Source organism: Phragmites australis, chromosome 8 (assembly GCF_958298935.1).
Source record: "Phragmites australis chromosome 8, lpPhrAust1.1, whole genome shotgun sequence".
NCBI classification, from domain to species: Eukaryota; Viridiplantae; Streptophyta; class Magnoliopsida; order Poales; family Poaceae; genus Phragmites; species Phragmites australis.
The window spans coordinates 596,160-614,091 of record NC_084928.1 but is presented as its reverse complement, the minus strand read 5'-3'; the positions used below and the strand labels follow the sequence as shown (position 1 = coordinate 614,091).

The window sequence follows — 17,932 nt, the reverse complement described above, 5'->3', positions numbered from 1 at the left end:
GGCCCGGCACTATTTTCTATTTTTTTATTTATATTTTTAATTTTTTAGCTATTTTTAAATATTTTTTATATCTATTTTTAAATATTTTTTATCTATTTTTTATATTTTTATCTATTTTCTATATATTTTTTATGTATTTTTTCATTTTTTTATTTTTTTTATCTATTTCGGCCCACCGGGCCGACCGGGCCGTCGGGCCGAAATCGTGCCCGGGCCGGCCCGGCACGGCACGGTCACTGACGGGTCGTGCCGTGGGCCGAGGGGAAGGCACGTGGGCCGGCACGGCACGGCCCGTTACTGTAGATGGGCCGTTTGGGCCGTGCCGAGTCGGGCCCGTGCCGGGCCGGCACGAACGGCCCATTTGGCCATGTTTAATGCCAACATATTCGTGCCCTCTCCCGCCGCGGGGGCGGATGGAGTCCTAGCGGGACAATGAGTGGCTATGCTAAAACCCAACTAGTGGAACCCTAACCCTAGCCTGGATGGGGAGGGGGCGGCAGGGTCAGTGAAGTTCAATTCACCCTCCCGAACTTGTCTCCAAGTCTGATTTCCCTCTGAACTTAGAAACTAGAAATCATGCAGCTCTTAATTCTCTGAACCAGACAAGTTACCCCTGGACCATTTTAGAGTGTTTTTTTATCCTACATGGCAGCGGTTTTCACATAGTTGCATCTATGTCATCATACCATCATCCTTTTTCTGCATGATAGGCTCACATGTCAGCCCCTCATCTTTTTCCTCCCAACCCCTCCCCTCTCCGTTTTCCTTCTTCTACTGGCCGTTCGCCACGTCGACACCAACGAGTCATGCATTTCTTCCGGCTCCTTACCGTGCTCGCAATTCGCATTGCTGACCCCCGCCTACCTTACAATAGAGATAAGATTGGACTGAGCGCGCGGTGGTGGGTGCAGCCATCCCCCACAAGTTCGCGCTCATGTTGAAGACCAAGAACATCGAGCTCTTCGTTGAGGAGGAGGATGATGAGTATGCCAACATATTCGTGCCCTCTCCTGTTGCAGGACAAGGAGTAGTTGTGCTAAAGCCCCACCAGCAGAACCCTAACCCTAGCCCAGACGGGGAAGGGGAGGGGGCGGCAGGGTCAGTGAAGTTCATGGAGTGAATTTGATTTGTTCCTTTTTTATCGACATAAAATCCACTAAGTAAACTAAAATGCCTCCACATAATAGGTAGTTTATTTTCTTCCTTTGATATAGAGGTTAAGATAGCGTTTGGTTGGTTGAACGAAGTTGAATGTGATGGTATCGTTCTGAGACTGGATGGTCCTGGATGAGAAGGTACAAATAGATTGTTTGGTTAGATGTATGTGATGATACGAGAATGTGTTTAGTTAGTTGTATGAAATGAGATAACTTGTTACAAGATTCTGTTTGGTTGTCTGAATAGGTTGATGCTGGATGAATTGTATATGATGATAAAAATACAATATTATAAAGAAACTCACTTTTTTACCATATAATATAGAGCTGAAAATAAATTTAAAAATTAGTCCATCATATAAGAAGAATATTATTGATTTTTCAGATTTTTGAGAATTTATTTAAGGCCTTAACAATTATTAGAAGTTATAAAAACAGTTTTTTTTAAGAATTTTAGTTTTAATTGTACACAAATTTTTTGGATTAAAATAGTTTGCATATGGATTATAGAACATATGAAAAAAGTTTAGGATTTTTAGAGGAATAGAAGATGCTATGAGTACTGTTCATATGGTACCGACGCGATATCAGATCTCATTCTGCACCGTGCATGATTAAGACATTCAAATGCCAGGACTAGAGCTCTTCAGGGTTTAGGATTTAGGTAAATAAACGTGAGTGGCTTCCTACTGTCAGGGCATTGGTTGCAATGTTAGGTCTAACATCAAAGCACTTCAACTCAGAGCAGCTATCTTTGTGCTACTGCTAGTGCCTACTAGTTCTCTCTCTCTCTCTCTCTCTCGGCACAGAAGAGCTCCCTGAAATTGCCTTGTGGTCAGTCGTTTTGCATTGTCTTCGTTTCCCTTGGCTGGCCTGCTCAGCTCAGGTACTGCGACCTTTGGAATCTATTCTTTCCTCCATTTTCTTTTCAGTATCTCCTTTGTGTTTGATCCAAGGGAAACGCAGTCTGGAGCAGCATCTCAAGATTTCTTTTTTTTTTTTTTCACCATCTTGTTGAATGTTGATCACAAAATATTGATTTTTTTTTCTTCTGGAAACGAAGAACCCAAACCAACATTTTAAAAAGATGGGAAAATAAATGAGGAAGATTTTAGTTTGTTGTTACTCTTTTTCTTTCTAGTATACAGATAACAATCTTTGTGAATCGAAATCTCCAAAGGAAACCAAGAGCTCATATCATCCTTGCGCTTGCAACCAGTTCATGTTTGTTCCCACATTGATCCTTGCCAGATGAGATGCAGACCCCTGCTTGTCCGTCGAAGCAGCTTGAGGCCGGCATCAAACCAAAGATGGAGCCCTCCGAGAAGGACTCGCCACTGCTGCCGCCGCCGGCTGCGGACGATGATTGGGAGGTCACCCCTCTCTCCGGCAACCACCCCTTCTTCACCATCGTCATGTCCAGGTCTCAAGTTCAGAAGTCATTTCAGCTGGTACGCAGGCAATAAAATGCATCACTATGCCCAATCGAAATGCAGCTCAAAGAATGATCTCTTCTACTAATAACCGATCAATGCCTCCGTTGTTCTTGTTGCCAGACCATCCCCATTCGCTTCCTCCGTCACCTCCCGGAGGCGCGCGTGGCCGCTGTCCTCCACTGCCGCGGCAGGTCGTGGGCGATGAGCTACTGCGGCGACCTCAAGTGCAAGAAGCTCGGCGCGGAGTGGAGAGACTTCGCCGTTGACAACCGACTGCGGGTTGGGGACGCCTGCGTCTTCGAGTTCGTGGGCACTGAATCCAAAGGTGAAGCCAAGAACAACAACCAGGAGATGGAGATTGTGTTCCGGGTGCAGGTGCTCCGCGGGGGCCTGCCGGAGGAGGTCACCTCCAGGGGCGCTACCTCCGACGAGCCCCTGGTCATTGTGGACTAGAACTGCTACTAGTGTGGTAGTCAGAATAGTAAAAGGATTTCTTGCTGCAGCAGCAGAGGAGATCAGGAGCTAGCTTTTGGAGTTTGTTTGCTCTCTGCATCCTCCGATGATCTATGTATCGAGATTTAACTTTCCTTTTGCCACTCTTCAAATATCACTCTCTTCATCGTGCTTAGCAATTTGCTATTCATAGGAGTGATAGGACTGTGAACAATGGCACTGGAGAGAGAAAGGCTCCAGGCGACTCTTTGGGCCAATGTTGATCAACTAGTACGAACTCCACTGTGTTATGAAGAGCAGCATGTATGGGCGCTTTTGGCTTGCCTTGCCAGGTTAGATAAGATTTGGTGTGTTTGGTTTCGTTCCGTGGTGCCTTGTTGCCTGCGCTCGCCTTGTCAGCATGGGAGAACAAAAATCGCTCTTTGGCAGTATTGTGTTGTGTTAATCGGAGAGGTTAGTAGAAAAGCTCTCAAGCGATTGCCTTTGACTACATCTTGCATCCTGAAGAATGCTTTGACTTTAAACCTTTGAGTTGTATAGTTTTGACTTTTATTTCCTACTTTCCAGATCCTCTCCAGCGTTCCATGGGTGACGGTCAACCTTAGCTTCTTTCCAGGAAGACCACCACTCGAAACGACAGCATTGTGTTCATTTTCTTGTAAATTGAAAGAAGAGAATCAACTTCTATCTATTCATTTTTTTTTTCCAAACTTTGGAGCATTTTATGAAGTGGCCACACTACCTGTCCTTGACTCTTGGTGTTCAAGGAATAGCACTGTCAACACCGTGTGCTAATTGCTTAATTACCAAGTAAGTTCGAAAGTAACAAAATAAAATTGCTACAGGAGATTATATGACAATTAAGTTCTGAAAGCTATTTGCTTTGAACTTTTTCCTCTTCAAATGTTGTTTTGATACTTTTTAAGTAGATTCTATAGTTTCAAACTAAATGGATTTATGGATCAGTAAGCCATAGTCAACTGAAAACAAACTTGGTCAAAAAGATTGACCCAAAGACTAATCAACTGAAAATAAACTGTTTTGCTACGAATAAAGAAAATCATAAACCCGTATATTGAGCATAGTTGCTATTTTGCCACTCAAAAGAGTGGGCTCCAATTATTCATTACCTAATACATATGTCATTAACTCAGATAGTTCTTAACATACATTGCTAGTGGCAATTTTTGAGTAGCAAATTATTAAATTTTCAGTCGTTGGACTCAAGCTATATGTAACCTACAAAGACGCTTAGTTGGAGTAATTGATGATCATGCATCGTTATTGCTATCATACCATTGAATATGTCAATAACATGTGCGATCCGACCTCACTCACAATCGATATAGCCTGATTGTAATTTGAAAACTTAAGGTTTTACTATATGATATTTAAATGATCTAGGCTTCAAAACAAAATTCCATGTAGGATAGCAAATAGGAGGAAATCTATTTTTTTGCTCTCGGAAATGCTTTTTCATCATTAAAAAAAAAGAAAACTAAAGCGGTTTTGGGAATGGGGTTTGGTCTTGGGTTCTTCTTCCTTGCCGTTTCAATTCTCCTCCTGTCTTTGTGCCTTAACACCCAAGTCTCCCTCCATTCCATATATTCCCCTTCCCTTCCCTTCCCTTTCTCCACCATTAAACCTCTCATCAGCTGCGCTAATCCACTCCCTAGTCACCATCTAATCAGGATCCCCGGCCATGTCGATGGCGGCGGCGGAGGTGCCAGTGGCGGCGCCGGTGAGTACCGCTTCTTCCCTCTCCCTCTCTTTCTAGGTTCCTCTGGGGTAGGTAGCTGGTGGTTCTGGATCCGCCGTGCCGGAGCGCGACGCCGTTGTGTTCGTCCGGTTTTGCCTAGTCAATCGCCTCTCACCGCTTGAGTACGTTCGTCGCCGCTTGCCGCGGTTGGGCGGGATAGTGTGAGCTTTGCTGCCGATTAGGGTTAGGGTTTGGTTAGATCTGGGTTTGATTGGAGTAATCTTGTTCATATGTCGCCATCTCCATGCGCAAATCGGTGGAACTGGAACAAGATACGCGAGGAAGCGTGCGTGCTTGTAGCCGTCTTGCTCCCCCTTCGCAACTCGAGATCATGGAACCCGTACTGGTGGATACGAAACGTTGTGGAATAGGTTGACAAGGTTGCTGGGAATAGGCTTACTATGCTAGCTGATATCCATGAATGATCTGTAACCAGTTCTAGGGCTTTCAGTTTATTATGTGGTGCAGAAGCATGCTTAGAAGTTAGAAGATAGTCCATAAACGAGTCTATTTGCTAGCAATTTAGGCTTGCAATCTCTAAGATCAGTGCCTTGAATGAATGCCTGTTTCAATTTAGGCTTGCAGGATGCTTTATGAAACAAGCTGTACATCAATAGAAAAAAGAGTTGGTGCATATTCAGTTTATGCTAATATTAGATCTCTCACCATAATAAGCATCTGTAAGTTATGGACAAATAACTGGCCCGTTATTGGCCTCTAGTAGTCATTTGATATGCTTTACTTCCATATGGAAATTCAAATCGATTGGTGTGGCTCACGTGGTTTTCGTAAGTCTTTGTAATTGATATTCAGTTTATGCTAATATTCAAATCGATTGGGGTGGTTCATGTGGTTTCGGTAAGTCTGTGTAATTGATATTCAATTTATGCTAATATTAGATCTCTCACCATAATAAGCATGTGTAAGTTATGGAAAAATAGCTGGTCTGCTATTGGGCTCTAGTAGTCATTTGATATGCTTTACTTCCATACGGAAATCCAAATCGATTGGGGTGGCTCACGTGGTTGTCTTTGTAATTGATATTCAGTTTATGCTAATATTCAAATCAATTGGGGTGGCTCACGTGGTTTTCGTAAGTCTTTGTAATTGATATTCAGCTTATGCTAATATTCAAATCGATTGGGGTGGTTCACGTGGTTTTCGTAAGTCTGTGTAATTGATATTCAGTTTATGCTAATATTAGATCTCTCACCATAATAAGCATGTGTAAGTTATGGAAAAATAGCTGGTCCGTTATTGGGCTCTATTAGTCATTTGAGATGCTTTACTTCCATACTGAAATCCAAATCGATTGTGGTGGCTCACATGGTTGTCTTTGTAAATGATATTCAGTTTATGCTAATATTCAAATCGATTGGGGTGGTTCACGTGGTTTTCGTAAGTCTGTGTAATTGATATTCAGTTTATGCTAATATTAGATCTCTCACCATAATAAGCATGTGTAAGTTATGGAAAAATAGCTGGTCCGTTATTGGGCTCTAGTAGTCATTTGATATGCTTTACTTCCATACAGAAATCCAAATCAATTGGGGTGGCTCACGTGGTTTTCGTAAGTCTGTGAGTGCCTTAAGTGCCATAGGCTGGCTTACTTGACCAACCTGGCTTATGAGCATTAAATATTTACCAAGCTTAACTGGCATGATAGAAGAACCATCTGTACGTGGTGTAATTTCCAATTAGTGCATTTATTTTAATTTAACATTTTGGGCTAAGGTTTTACATCTTTGTGAGTGAAAATCTCAAGTTTGAACTAGGTCAGTCAACATGTCAAGGAAAACCCACGTGTATACCCCCTCAACTTTTTAGAATTTTTCTTATTTATGTATACCCATATGCACTCTATCTCCATAATGATCACTTCTTGGTTTATTTCCTTAAATACCTATACAAATTTTATATAAACTTTTATTACTTACAGGTGAGGACTGTGAAGGTCACTAATGTCTCCCTGAGTGCAACTGTGCAAGACATTAAGGAGTTCTTTTCCTTTTCAGGAGACATTGAACATGTGGAGATGCAAAGGTTTGTAAAATTAGCAAAGCATATCCCCAAAATGCTTTCTCCCTTTTTTTTGCATGTCTAAATAATCCTTTGACTGGCATTCTCATTAATTTGTTTCCTTTCTTTTTGGCAGTGGTGATGAATGGTCTCAAGTTGCATATGTGACTTTCAAAGATGCACAAGGCGCAGAGACTGCACTTCTTCTCTCGGTGAGTAATTGAAGGCCTTGGTGTGATTCAGTGGAGTTGGTACAATATTTAATTCTCTAATTTTCAATATTTTCCTTTTATCTTCAATTGAACTTCGACATCCTTCATCGTCAGTTTATCAGCATTTGTTACCAGTTCTGGATTTAAAGTCCCCATTTTAATCATTATGTTTGCTTATGATGGTTGATCACCATAGAGCTACAACTAAATGCTTTGCCCAAATAGAAAGTGAAAGTGAGGATGCTTTAAACAGTATTTGCAAGGAATTTGTTGTCAATATTATTTTGTGCTCCTAGAAAATTTACATCAATGCAATTCTATTTCGTTGTCACAGGGTGCGACAATAGTTGATCTTTCTGTCATCATTGCACCTGCTCCAGCATATCAACCACCCCCTACTGCCTCTGCTCCACCAATGGTATGATATGCCTCAATTTTTTTGCTCACCTTTTCTGTATTTTATTGCTTATGTGATGTTGTATCTTGAAATGAAACATGGTATGCATGTATTTATATGAGGAAATTTGTGTTTTCCGTTAACTTAGTCTAAACTATGCCATTGTGGTTTCATTCTTTGTAGTGTCATTGGCATATTTCTGCTTCTTAACTACAAATTAAACCAATAGGTGCAATGTACATTCATCCTGAGTTCTAGTTGACAAGCAGAACCTGTGATTTTTTTTTACATTCCATCAGTTGGTGTGTTGTTAAGTAATTTTGAAGGGATACCCACGAAGTGTCAAAATATAATTCATTCAGCATTGTTAAGAATTAAGGTCCTTCAGGCCAAGTATAATGGTGAATTGCACATCTTCATCTATTTGACATCAAGTTTCTGCCACTTCTGAGAATTATCTAGTGCGATTTTCATGCACCAGAAATACTTCCATGTTTGTCCAAAATTGTATTCATGACAACAAAAGGCATTCCTTGTTTTAGCTGTCAGATAGGCACAATTGCAGTATGTTTTTTGAATTTCGTAGATAATAATTTTGAATTGAATTCTGTTCCCAGAGTGGAACCAGAGTCCCAGTTGGTGGAGACAATGCTGTCCACAAGGCTGAGGATGTTGTCAGCACTATGCTTGCTAAGGGCTTCGTCCTAGGCAAAGACACCATTGGCAGGGCAAAAACATTTGATGAGAAGCACGGCTTCACATCCACAGCTGGTGCCAAGGTGGCCTCCATTGACAAGAAGATTGGCCTGAGCGAGAAGATCACTACTGGCACTTCCATGGTCAGCGAGAAGGTCAAGGAGATGGATCAGAAGTTCCAGGTGTCAGACAAGACCAAGTCTGCATTCACCGCTGCTGAACAGAAGGTGAGCAGCGCTGGGTCCGCTATCATGAAGAACAGGTATGTCTTCACTGGTGCATCGTGGGTCACCAATGCGTTCAACAAAGTTGCCAAGGCTGCCACGGATGTCGGGACAATGACAAAGGAGAAGATGGCAGCTGAGGAACAGTATAAGGGTTCCGGCCCTTCTTCTGGGGGCCGCTCGTATGCACCTATCCAATGATTATTTGGTGTGCTGTTATGTGCCTCAATGGGTTGTATTGGTGGATGTAAAACATAGATATAGAACAAATCAGGCCTCTGGCCATATGTTCATCGTTTCATCTGCTAACTTTCGTATTGCAGGAATGTTGTTTCTGTAGAACAGAAGATATGCTGGTGGTTACAATGTATTCCGGTGGTTTATACGAATCATTTTCAGACTGGTTCTGGTTGGAATTTGCATGAACTTTTTGGTTAAACTGTGGGAAGTTACTGTAATAATATGCTGGTGTTGTTTCCTGAACCAACATGTTATCGGTTCTGCTCAATAATCGTTTGCAGTGGATTCATGTGTTGGGTCAGATTTCTTTCTTTCTGAATGAACACTGTATCGGCTCTACTAAATCTTCATTTGCGGTGGATTAATGTGTTAGGTCAAGATTCAAAAATGCTAATTCAAAGCGTGGGTTTCGTTGTTGTATAGGTAGAGCAATGGCCTGGTTTATTGTTAGTTCGTTTCCTTTTGGGCAGGAATTGAAAGAAACGATTGACCTTCCTTACACGCCTTGGCTTTGCAGATCCCAGTTCTGAAGAAAAGGTAGCCGTAGAAATCAGCAACAAGCAAGTTCTTGTAGTATAGTGGTGAGTATTCCCGCCTGTCACGTGGATGACCCGGGTTCGATCCCAGCGCAACGGCACTTAAGTTTTGCTCTCTTTTTTCCTTTTCCCGCTTCAATTTTTTTGGAGAAATAATTATAGAAAAGTGATTCTGTGATTGAAAATAATTTTTAAGGTAAATTTACTGTGCTTTTTTTAACCTTTCCGTTGCTTAAAATATTTTGGAGAAATGATTATAGAAAAATGATTTTATGATTGAAAATAATTTTCTATTATGAAAAAATGAATCAAAGGAAATTGATTTTTCCAACTCTTATTATCTGATTCGAAATCAGTCTAGATTTCACTCGGGAGCTCTGACAAACAGACCATTTGCTTCTTGACACTTCCACAATGGTTGACGCTATGCTTTGAATCCACGAGGCCACCACAGCCTTATCCTCTACGCTCCGCCTTCCTCCCGACTCCAATCTACCAGGTGAATGACTAGCAGCTTCTCCTCTCCCGTTGTCCCCTTCTTCTCTCCTCACGTCGTTGGTGAGTTGTAGCTAGCGATTCGAGTTGTGGTTTCGAGGATTAGATGGACTGGTTATGCCGTGTTTCGTGGCAATTCGCCTGTCGGTTCTCCAGTTCAGTCGCATTGCCGAATAGTTTGATGGTTTTGGGATGGTCTATTGTTACTAATTGCTTGATAAGAGTTAATTCAGCCAAATGCTGCGGGCTATTAGTGCTAATGAATCTCCCAAGGTTTTGGATTGAAACTCTATTTATTGTACTATATTTCGTACATTAGTGTAGAAAAACTGTGTAGGCATACCCGTGCTTCTGTTGCATTAGGCCTAATGATGCGCTGTAACTGTAAATGAATTGACTGTTTATGGGGGTTTTGGGGTTCACCTCTTTGATTTGTTTGCCAGTGAATTCCGAGAGGTTGGGTGCTTGCTGTCTGTCGGCGCAATTTGTAGTGAAAATGTCAGGAATGTTATGCACGTTGGTGACCGTTAGGTTGCTTGAAGTTTGCCAATATCGTTGGGATGGGTGAATAACATCTATATTTGAAGGTTCGTGGTCGTGTGTGTTATTTCTGTTTGCGACTGAGTAATCTACCGGACGATTTGGTTTTGATTACACTTTGAGCTCTTTTACGATGGTCCATACTACTTATAGGTAGGAGATAGTGTAAATTTAATCCGACTGTCCACGTGATTGGATATTTCTGTAATTATGACAGTAGTATTAATATTTACCCATCATACTATTGAAGGGTACTGTAATTTTTTTATACATAATCCCCCAAATAATTATTCAACTAAATAATCAGCATTCAGGCTAATCTAAACATTAAACCTATGAATTTGCACGATATAACTATCATGCTATTTCTTTTTTCTCAAAGATACTCTTATACTACTCATACTACCTCTAAATAACAGGTAGTATTCTAACAAATCTAGATCATCTGATCTAAAAAATAGATGGCTCAAATTCAACTGAGACCACCGTAAATTTTTTCTACACTTTTACATTGATACCTCGATACATTGGCAAATATAATTTTTTTATTATTCCATCAAGAGATGCAAAATCAATCATTTTAGAAATTCTATTAGTTCATCCTCCTTTGTGTTCACACAAAAAATATATTAAAAGCTTACTTGAGTTAGTGCCTCAGTGGCATGTGGTCATCTCTTATCCAAATTAAGATATGCTTATGATAGTCTCTGCTTGCAAGATGTTTGGATTGTGTATATATTTCAATTGTTTTGTCACACTAATGTGATATCTGTTGCTTAGGTAATCATGGCTTCAACAGTTGGTGCCACTTCTACCGCTGGTCCATGGCAGCTCCAACTGGTAAGACATCTTCATTATCTTTGGTGTCATCTATCTCCACTACCAACCGGCCACGAAATGCGCGCCTTCAGAGGAGGTCCAACTTCAGAGTAAAAGCAGCGAAGGAGCTGTACTTCAACAAGGACGGTTCAGCTATCAAGAAGCTCCAGGTGAGCTTCACAGTTCTTGGACATTCTATTTTATCTTGGTGACATGTTGGTGAGCCTTGACAGACGCTAAGTAGTTGTTTCTATATTTCAGACTGGAGTCAGTAAGCTCGCAGACCTAGTTGGAGTTACACTGGGGCCGAAGGGAAGGAATGTTGTTTTGGAGAGCAAGTATGGCTCTCCTAAGATTGTCAATGATGGTGTTACAGTTGCAAAAGAGGTACATTGCTATGTTATCATGTCAATGAACCTTCAGTGATCAGCATTGCACTTCCTTAGAATTTGCATGGTACATTATCACCTATACTTTCATTGAAAAGTTTGCTTCATTCTGCAAAGTAAAACATCGTGCTAGCAAATTACACACCTAAGTATCATTGTTTGACATGTTTTTTTCTAATATATATGTCAGGATGAACATTATTAGCTGTTGTATGTAGTATACTTATGGTGCGCCTTCTGTTTTCATCATAAAAAGTGTTGTAGATATGATGTAATATTCTTACTGAAGAAGTATGTTCTTGAAGGTTCTGGACTGTCGTGGAAGTCGTGTTTAGTTTTAAAATCCGGGTGTAGTTTTTAAGTAATAGTTGTACTGCAGGTTGAGCTGGAGGATCCTGTTGAAAACATTGGTGGCAAGTTGGTTAGGCAAGGTGCAGCTAAAACAATTGATCTAGCTGGAGACGGTACAACTACTTCTGTGGTCCTTGCTCAGGGGCTGATTGCTGAGGGTGTCAAGGTACGACACTAGTTGAAACTTATTGGTACCTGTAGATCAATCATGGTTTTGTAAGCTAAATACTCATTTGCTCTTGTCCAGGTTGTGGCAGCTGGTGCTAATCCTGTACAGATTACCCGTGGTATCGAGAAAACAGCGAAAGCACTGGTTGAAGAACTACGGAAGATGTCAAAGGAGGTAAAACTGATCGTTTGGTTATTATGCTTGCAAAATTTTCTATCTCCGGCATTCTGGCCCTTAGTCTTACAAACATTTAACATCGCTTCAGTCGAGTCAGATGATTGGTGCATGCATTGTGTGTTATCAGTTCCATTTACGAAAGCATTTCCTGCTTCAGGTTGAAGGTAGCGAGCTTGCAGATGTTGCTGCGGTCAGTGCTGGCAACAACTATGAAATTGGTAACATGATAGCAGAGGCTATGAGCAAGGTTGGGCGTTAGGGTGTGGTTACCCTCGAAGAGGGAAGGAGTTCTGAAAACAATCTCTATGTTGTGGAGGGAATGCAATTTGATCGTGGTTACATCTCTCCTTACTTTGTAACTGACAGTGAAAAAATGTCAGTCGAGTATGAGAACTGCAAGGTAGCATTGAACTGCAGGTAGGGTGATCTCCCGAACCGGCTTGACGGGACGGCGAGGTTGGAGCGCCCGGTGACGGCGCGACGGCGTAGATGGATGGTGATCCGGTGACGACCTTGACGAAGACGACCTGGATGGCGATGAACTATACGGCCACGGGCTCAATGGCGACGCCGTGGACGACGACGGGCTCGATGGCAAGGATGACGACGGGCTTGATGGCTATGGCCTGGACGGCGACGGGTGAGGGCTCGACAGAGACAGCCTCGATAGGGGACCCAGGACACAGTCTGAAATTTTTTCATCACTCTAATTTTCAGGCAGCAGAGCAAGAATATGAAAACGAAATAGTGAGGATCGATTGCCTTGAGCTACCCACTTAAATTGATTGCTAAAAACGCTGGTGTTAATGGCAGCGTTGTTACTGAGAAGGTACATCTCGTCTTGTCATTTGATATACTGTATTTCATAGCGTGGATCTGAATAACATGGAAAAATGTTGTTGCACCAGGTTCTTTCTAACGACAACTTCAGGCATGGTTATAATGCTGCTACCGGCCAGTACGAGGACTTGATGGCTGCCGGTATCATTGACCCCACTAAGGTTTGTTGCCCTGTAGCTTTCCTATCCTTTTGCTTGAATACCAGTTAGTTGATCCTGCAACTTTATCCATCAATACTTGTATCTTACGATCGGTCTTCATCTTGTTTCCTATGCAACCACTTTGTTTGTTGATTCCATTGTTTTCTTATATATGACCTAGATCTAACTGAAATGAATAAGGCAACCTAGTTTATCCTCAATAGCTCAATTCTGTATTATAACCAGAAAGAGATCTACAAAGAACTCTGGTAACTGCCAAAGGTAAAGAAGCAGCAATGGCCGGAAGAGATGAACATAGTAGTCCTTGCACGTGGTTGACATTGTGATTGTTACTTCTCTTTTCCCAACCTTGTTTCAAGACTTCTTTTCTGAAACCAAACCTTGCTTTTTGGAACCAAACCTCCTCTCAAAACGGTGATGAGCTAAAGGCATCCATCCGTTACTGATGATGAACTGCATGCAGGTGGTGAGATGCTGCTTGGAGCACGCCGCGTCGGTGGCCAAGACCTTCCTCTTGTCGGACGCGTCGTCGGTAGTTTTGTTTTGAGATGATGTGTGCGATTTGTTGTACCACCCAAGGCGATAAGCAGCAGAAAAACTGTTGTCGAAATTTGTGATGTGATTGGAACGGCTGTCGAATTAAGCAGAAAATGCTGAACTTTTTTTTTGCAAGTTGTAGCATTTTTTCAAGCTGTAACTTGCCAGAAAAATTTGCTCTTTTTTGTCCTATTTCTGTGACTCATTGGGCCAGACCAATTTAATTAGCGAGTGAGCCCAGGCCCACGACAAAAACACGCTCCCTCCTCGCTTTGGTTGGTGCTTTGCTCCTAGACTGGACACTGCCACAACGGTCAAGATGCAATGGCTCTCGCTCGCCCTGCCCATTTAGGCCATTCCGCGATATGGATGAATTATATATGGTGTGATGAAATTCAATGGAGAACGTATCCATCGGTGTGCAAGCTACCCAATTTTCTATAGACAACTTACATATCCATCCTCTTATTCATATCTTATACATCATAGTACAATTTGGCCTTATTTCGACTAATTCATTCCTACATATTGACAAGGCATGAAGAAAGATAAAGAGGCTAATTCGATGTTTTATAGTTAGCGCAATGACCTGTTTTTTTTTTTTGGAATACGCAGGGGAGCTATGTATCTTTGAATTAAGATGGAAGAAATAAAGTACCATACACAACGACCTTAGTGAGGTCTAGGATCAGGAACATGATTAGTGGAATTTACAGAATGAAAGGAACAACCAAACGAAAGGCAAAGGCGCAAATTAGGTAACAAAGTCGACGGCCTGCAACCGATCCATCAGAATGGTGAGATTTCTCGCCCCAGCATCGCACTATTGCTTGATGTCGTCTCGGGTTAGAGCCTTCAGGGAGTCGATGGAGACACGGTGGTTCTTGAAGACGACAGTGTTTCGCAACAATCATATCCTTCAACATATGAGAAGTATTAGGGAATCAAGGCCTTTCCTGAATCCGCTGTCCACCTTCCCTCGGAGCTCCGTCCACCAGTTCATGAGTGTCAGGTCCGTTTGTGGTGCCTGAACGCCCAACAGTCGCCACCATGCCTGCCGCACAAAACTGCAGTGCTAGAAGGCGATCAATGGTTTACAAAATATCCAAGCTATTAGTGACATAGATAGATTGATAGATAATTGTCACTCCTGGCTCACCACTCTCCACCATGTGTCCCATCCCATAGATAGAAAGCTCAGCTCAAACTTCCCTTGCCAAGCTACACAAATCCAATCATCAGCTAGCTACCGATCGATGTCCCAACTATGCTTGTCTTGGCTAGTCCGCTCCAAATTAACATCATACATGTGTTGGATCATGCGACAAGCTAGGTAGCCTCTTCTTCTCTCCTTCATGGGCAATCAGTTACCTTAGCTTCTTCTTACCAGCCCTCTGTTCAGGGATGGCCAGTCACAATCTAGGGTTTAGGGAGGACCGGAGGAGTGCGCATCACTGTCATTCCATGCTTCTCAGCTATGTCTTTGACTTGGGCTGCTCCCTAAACAAGTGATGTTCCTGCGTGCTAAATTGGCCAAAAATATCTAATGTATCCATGTAGGATTGCATGATCTCAAGGATCAAAATCTGGCTGAAGCAACATCGTTTATTGGATACAGTACAGTTTGATATATTTCTTTTTCTTTCTAAAACTAATTACTGTACTTGTTAGTTCAATAATTCTCTTAGTATCATGACTTGCTTGTGAATAATGGCTTTCTCATCTGTAAGTATCGTGTACACGTGCTTGTGCTGAGGTACTCACAATGATATAAGGAAATCCATTTTCATAATAAAATGTTATCCAGGTACTTTAGAACCTCCCAATTATGTGGAATTCTAAGAAGGAAGGAAGAACTTCATCGCTGGTAATTAAGAATAAGGCATTCCTGCCGAGATTTCTTTATCCTAAATGACAAATTTGGTGATGCAAAGATGGCAAAGAAGGAAGTTGACTTTGGGGATTATATGTATAACCCCATGGAGAGCTTGCTCAAATGAGTTTAGCAAACAACAGTAGCATCCGGATCCTGTGGTTACAAGTCACACAGCATTGTTTCATTGAAGCACGCAAGACAATAAAGCAGACAAGGAAAATAGCAGATGATCCATTTCATTAAAGCACAGATGTTATGCGCAATGGTTACTGTTCACACATGTGAACAGCACCCATGACACTGTAGCACAGATTGAATTAGAACTATTTAGAGATAAGTTATGAGTTAAAATTGAACTAGGATTGTAATTTTCTCTCTATATATAAAAAGGTAGCCAGCATATCCTTATAATTAAGCAAGAAAAGAATTAATCTAAGCCTCATCTCTAATATTCTAAGTCTCCTCGATCTATAGTCTAATTCCTCCTCTAACAATCGAGATCATCTGCAGTTGTCACTAGCAACTGTAGAGAGGCTACTGTAGCTATAGTAAATACATTAGCCCCGATCTGAGTCGTTGGTTTCGCGATGGACGCGTCAGGTCCAGCAATACAATATTGCTACAGTACCAAACACGATTGCATAGTAAACCAGATTACTGTTGCTAAAGTTAATAGCAATTACCTACTGCAGAGTACTGCAGCACCAGACTCATTTTACTGTGCAAACAGTGATCCTCTGCATTAATCTATCATTAGTGCAGAGGATCCGGGTCCCTCCTCTAATGGCTGATGCCGTCTGGCTATCCTCTATAAATGTTTATCCCCCTAATGATCATAGGACTATAATATCTGGTATCAAAGACAACTAATCCCAACCTATGGCTTTAGCTACACTCTCATCTTCATTTGTGCTGCTATTGGTTTCGTCGTCACTAACCCCATGGGTGACACCACTGAGGCCATCCTTAGCGCGATTGTGCCCCGTAGATCTCACCGCTACAACAATCTGTCACAACAGATAGATGGGTGACCGCAAGCAGCAGTACGGGCAAGATACTTTGGATAACTTAGTTCTCTCATGTGATGGGATGCCGACGCTACAACCATTCGTCAACGTTAGGATTTTAGGGACTGTAACCATGACCGCCAGTTATAGCTTGAGGACGAGCTGCTCAAAAGGAGGGGTGAAATGTCATGTCCATCCCATTAGGGTCGCTATTTAGATCGGTCTATCGCATTTGTTATGTGCACGAATACCGTTCATGCACATAATCAGTAACAGTGATACTGTAGCACAAGATCAAAGGAGGTTAGGATAAATAAGTTTGTTTCGAGATAAGTTAGAGGTTGGATTGAATTAGAACTACTTAGAGATAAATTTGATAAGAGATAAGTTTGGAGTTAAAATTAAATTAGGATTGTAATTTTTTCTCTCCGTATATAGGGACAGCTGCCCTATCCTTGCAATCAAGCAAGAGAAAAATTAATTTAAGTTTCTCTCAATATTTTAAGTTTCTCCCTTAATCCTCTGATTTATCTCTCTCTTGCACTACCCTAGTCAGGTTCGACCAATTTGAATCCAACACATTAATATTCTAAATCTCTTCAATCTATAATCTAATCCCTTCTCTAGTAATCGACACCGCTCGACTATCCTCCGACGAATATTTATCCCCTAATGATCTTATGACCATAACAAACTCATAACGGAGCATATAAAGTACACCAAGTTATATATTCTTTTGGTATCTCAGAAGCTGTGTGAGACTATTTCAGTTTCATACTGTTGCTACTTGTTTGTACTGGATAACATAATGAGATAGCTTGTGCTTGTTTTCCGGTAGACACGGACACAGAGGTTCAGGATTCAAACAGTTTCTTACTCCAGACTGGATTCCTTCCGTGCTATTTCTAAACAACTGCTGTTGCCAATTGTACAGACATGCTCTGAGACAAATCAGCAGCACAGTTTTGGTTCATCTACACGCAGAAGCGTCAAGTTGACTTGGCATGCACAGAAAAAAAAAGGGTTGCTCTGAACTGAAATTGCGTCACCCATTAATTCAAGCTTACATGTATTTACCGGAGTTAATGAATGAAGTACATGGGTATATCGTGTCCATCTCGCTCCATGAACTACTCCAATTAACATTGCGACGTGATGATGTCAATAGCAATGAGAAATCCAAACCTCGTACGCAAAATCTGTACCATTTTAGCTTTTACTGATAATTTACACCGTCTCCTTAGCTCTGCATGAACATGAACCAAGCTATGACCAGATGCGGCAAACATCATCACACCGCCCCCGGTTTCAGTAAGGTGAAGTCAACTTATACATGCACAATGCAACAGAGCCCGGCTTCTCCTAACTACCTAGTTTAGATTATGCGACAAATTGCATGAACATGTACTGTGCATCGCAGGCAAGAAAATATTACCGATAAA

General features: G+C 41.6%; 3 protein-coding genes across 4 annotated transcripts; all 3 read left to right on the top strand.

Annotated features, from left to right (window-relative positions):
- The first annotated feature begins 1,372 nt into the window (after positions 1-1,372).
- Positions 1,373-3,325, top strand: LOC133927830 (B3 domain-containing protein Os06g0112300-like). Of its 2 annotated transcripts, none has more exons than XM_062374217.1 (3): positions 1,373-2,043; positions 2,420-2,608; positions 2,714-3,325. In XM_062374217.1, exons 2-3 carry the CDS (start codon positions 2,468-2,470, stop codon positions 3,044-3,046), a joined length of 474 nt encoding a protein of 157 aa, XP_062230201.1. In that variant the 5' UTR covers positions 1,373-2,043; positions 2,420-2,467; the 3' UTR covers positions 3,047-3,325. The 2 variants fall into 2 exon arrangements, with proteins under 2 accessions (XP_062230201.1, XP_062230200.1); XM_062374216.1 differs by having other exon boundaries at positions 1,376-2,043; positions 2,409-2,608.
- A 1,263-nt stretch (positions 3,326-4,588) lies between these two features.
- Positions 4,589-8,836, top strand: LOC133926106 (binding partner of ACD11 1-like). The gene is made up of 5 exons (XM_062371870.1): positions 4,589-4,787; positions 6,745-6,848; positions 6,961-7,036; positions 7,371-7,454; positions 8,051-8,836. Exons 1-5 carry the CDS (start codon positions 4,749-4,751, stop codon positions 8,552-8,554), a joined length of 807 nt encoding a protein of 268 aa, XP_062227854.1. The 5' UTR covers positions 4,589-4,748; the 3' UTR covers positions 8,555-8,836.
- Positions 8,837-9,506: 670 nt separating this feature from the next.
- Positions 9,507-13,066, top strand: LOC133926105 (chaperonin 60 subunit beta 1, chloroplastic-like). Its single transcript, XM_062371869.1, has 8 exons — positions 9,507-9,628; positions 10,945-11,153; positions 11,245-11,370; positions 11,752-11,889; positions 11,971-12,066; positions 12,227-12,709; positions 12,787-12,898; positions 12,978-13,066. Exons 2-6 carry the CDS (start codon positions 10,989-10,991, stop codon positions 12,326-12,328), a joined length of 627 nt encoding a protein of 208 aa, XP_062227853.1. The 5' UTR covers positions 9,507-9,628; positions 10,945-10,988; the 3' UTR covers positions 12,329-12,709; positions 12,787-12,898; positions 12,978-13,066.
- Positions 13,067-17,932: the final 4,866 nt, after the last annotated feature.

What these genes read in the sequence shown, in the direction of transcription:
- LOC133927830 (XM_062374216.1), top strand. Translation starts at nt 2,414, where the DNA reads ATGCAGACCCCTGCTTGTCCGTCGAAGCAGCTTGAGGCCGGCATCAAA. An exon ending in TTCAGAAGTCATTTCAGCTG is followed by an intron (nt 2,609 to 2,713) that starts GTACGCAGGCAA and finishes TCTTGTTGCCAG; the next exon opens with ACCATCCCCATTCGCTTCCT.
- LOC133926106 (XM_062371870.1), top strand. Translation starts at nt 4,749, where the DNA reads ATGTCGATGGCGGCGGCGGAGGTGCCAGTGGCGGCGCCG. An exon ending in GAACATGTGGAGATGCAAAG is followed by an intron (nt 6,849 to 6,960) that starts GTTTGTAAAATT and finishes TCTTTTTGGCAG; the next exon opens with TGGTGATGAATGGTCTCAAG. An exon ending in CTGCCTCTGCTCCACCAATG is followed by an intron (nt 7,455 to 8,050) that starts GTATGATATGCC and finishes TTCTGTTCCCAG; the next exon opens with AGTGGAACCAGAGTCCCAGT.
- LOC133926105 (XM_062371869.1), top strand. Translation starts at nt 10,989, where the DNA reads ATGGCAGCTCCAACTGGTAAGACATCTTCATTATCTTTGGTGTCATCT. An exon ending in CAGCTATCAAGAAGCTCCAG is followed by an intron (nt 11,154 to 11,244) that starts GTGAGCTTCACA and finishes TCTATATTTCAG; the next exon opens with ACTGGAGTCAGTAAGCTCGC. An exon ending in GTGTTACAGTTGCAAAAGAG is followed by an intron (nt 11,371 to 11,751) that starts GTACATTGCTAT and finishes GTTGTACTGCAG; the next exon opens with GTTGAGCTGGAGGATCCTGT.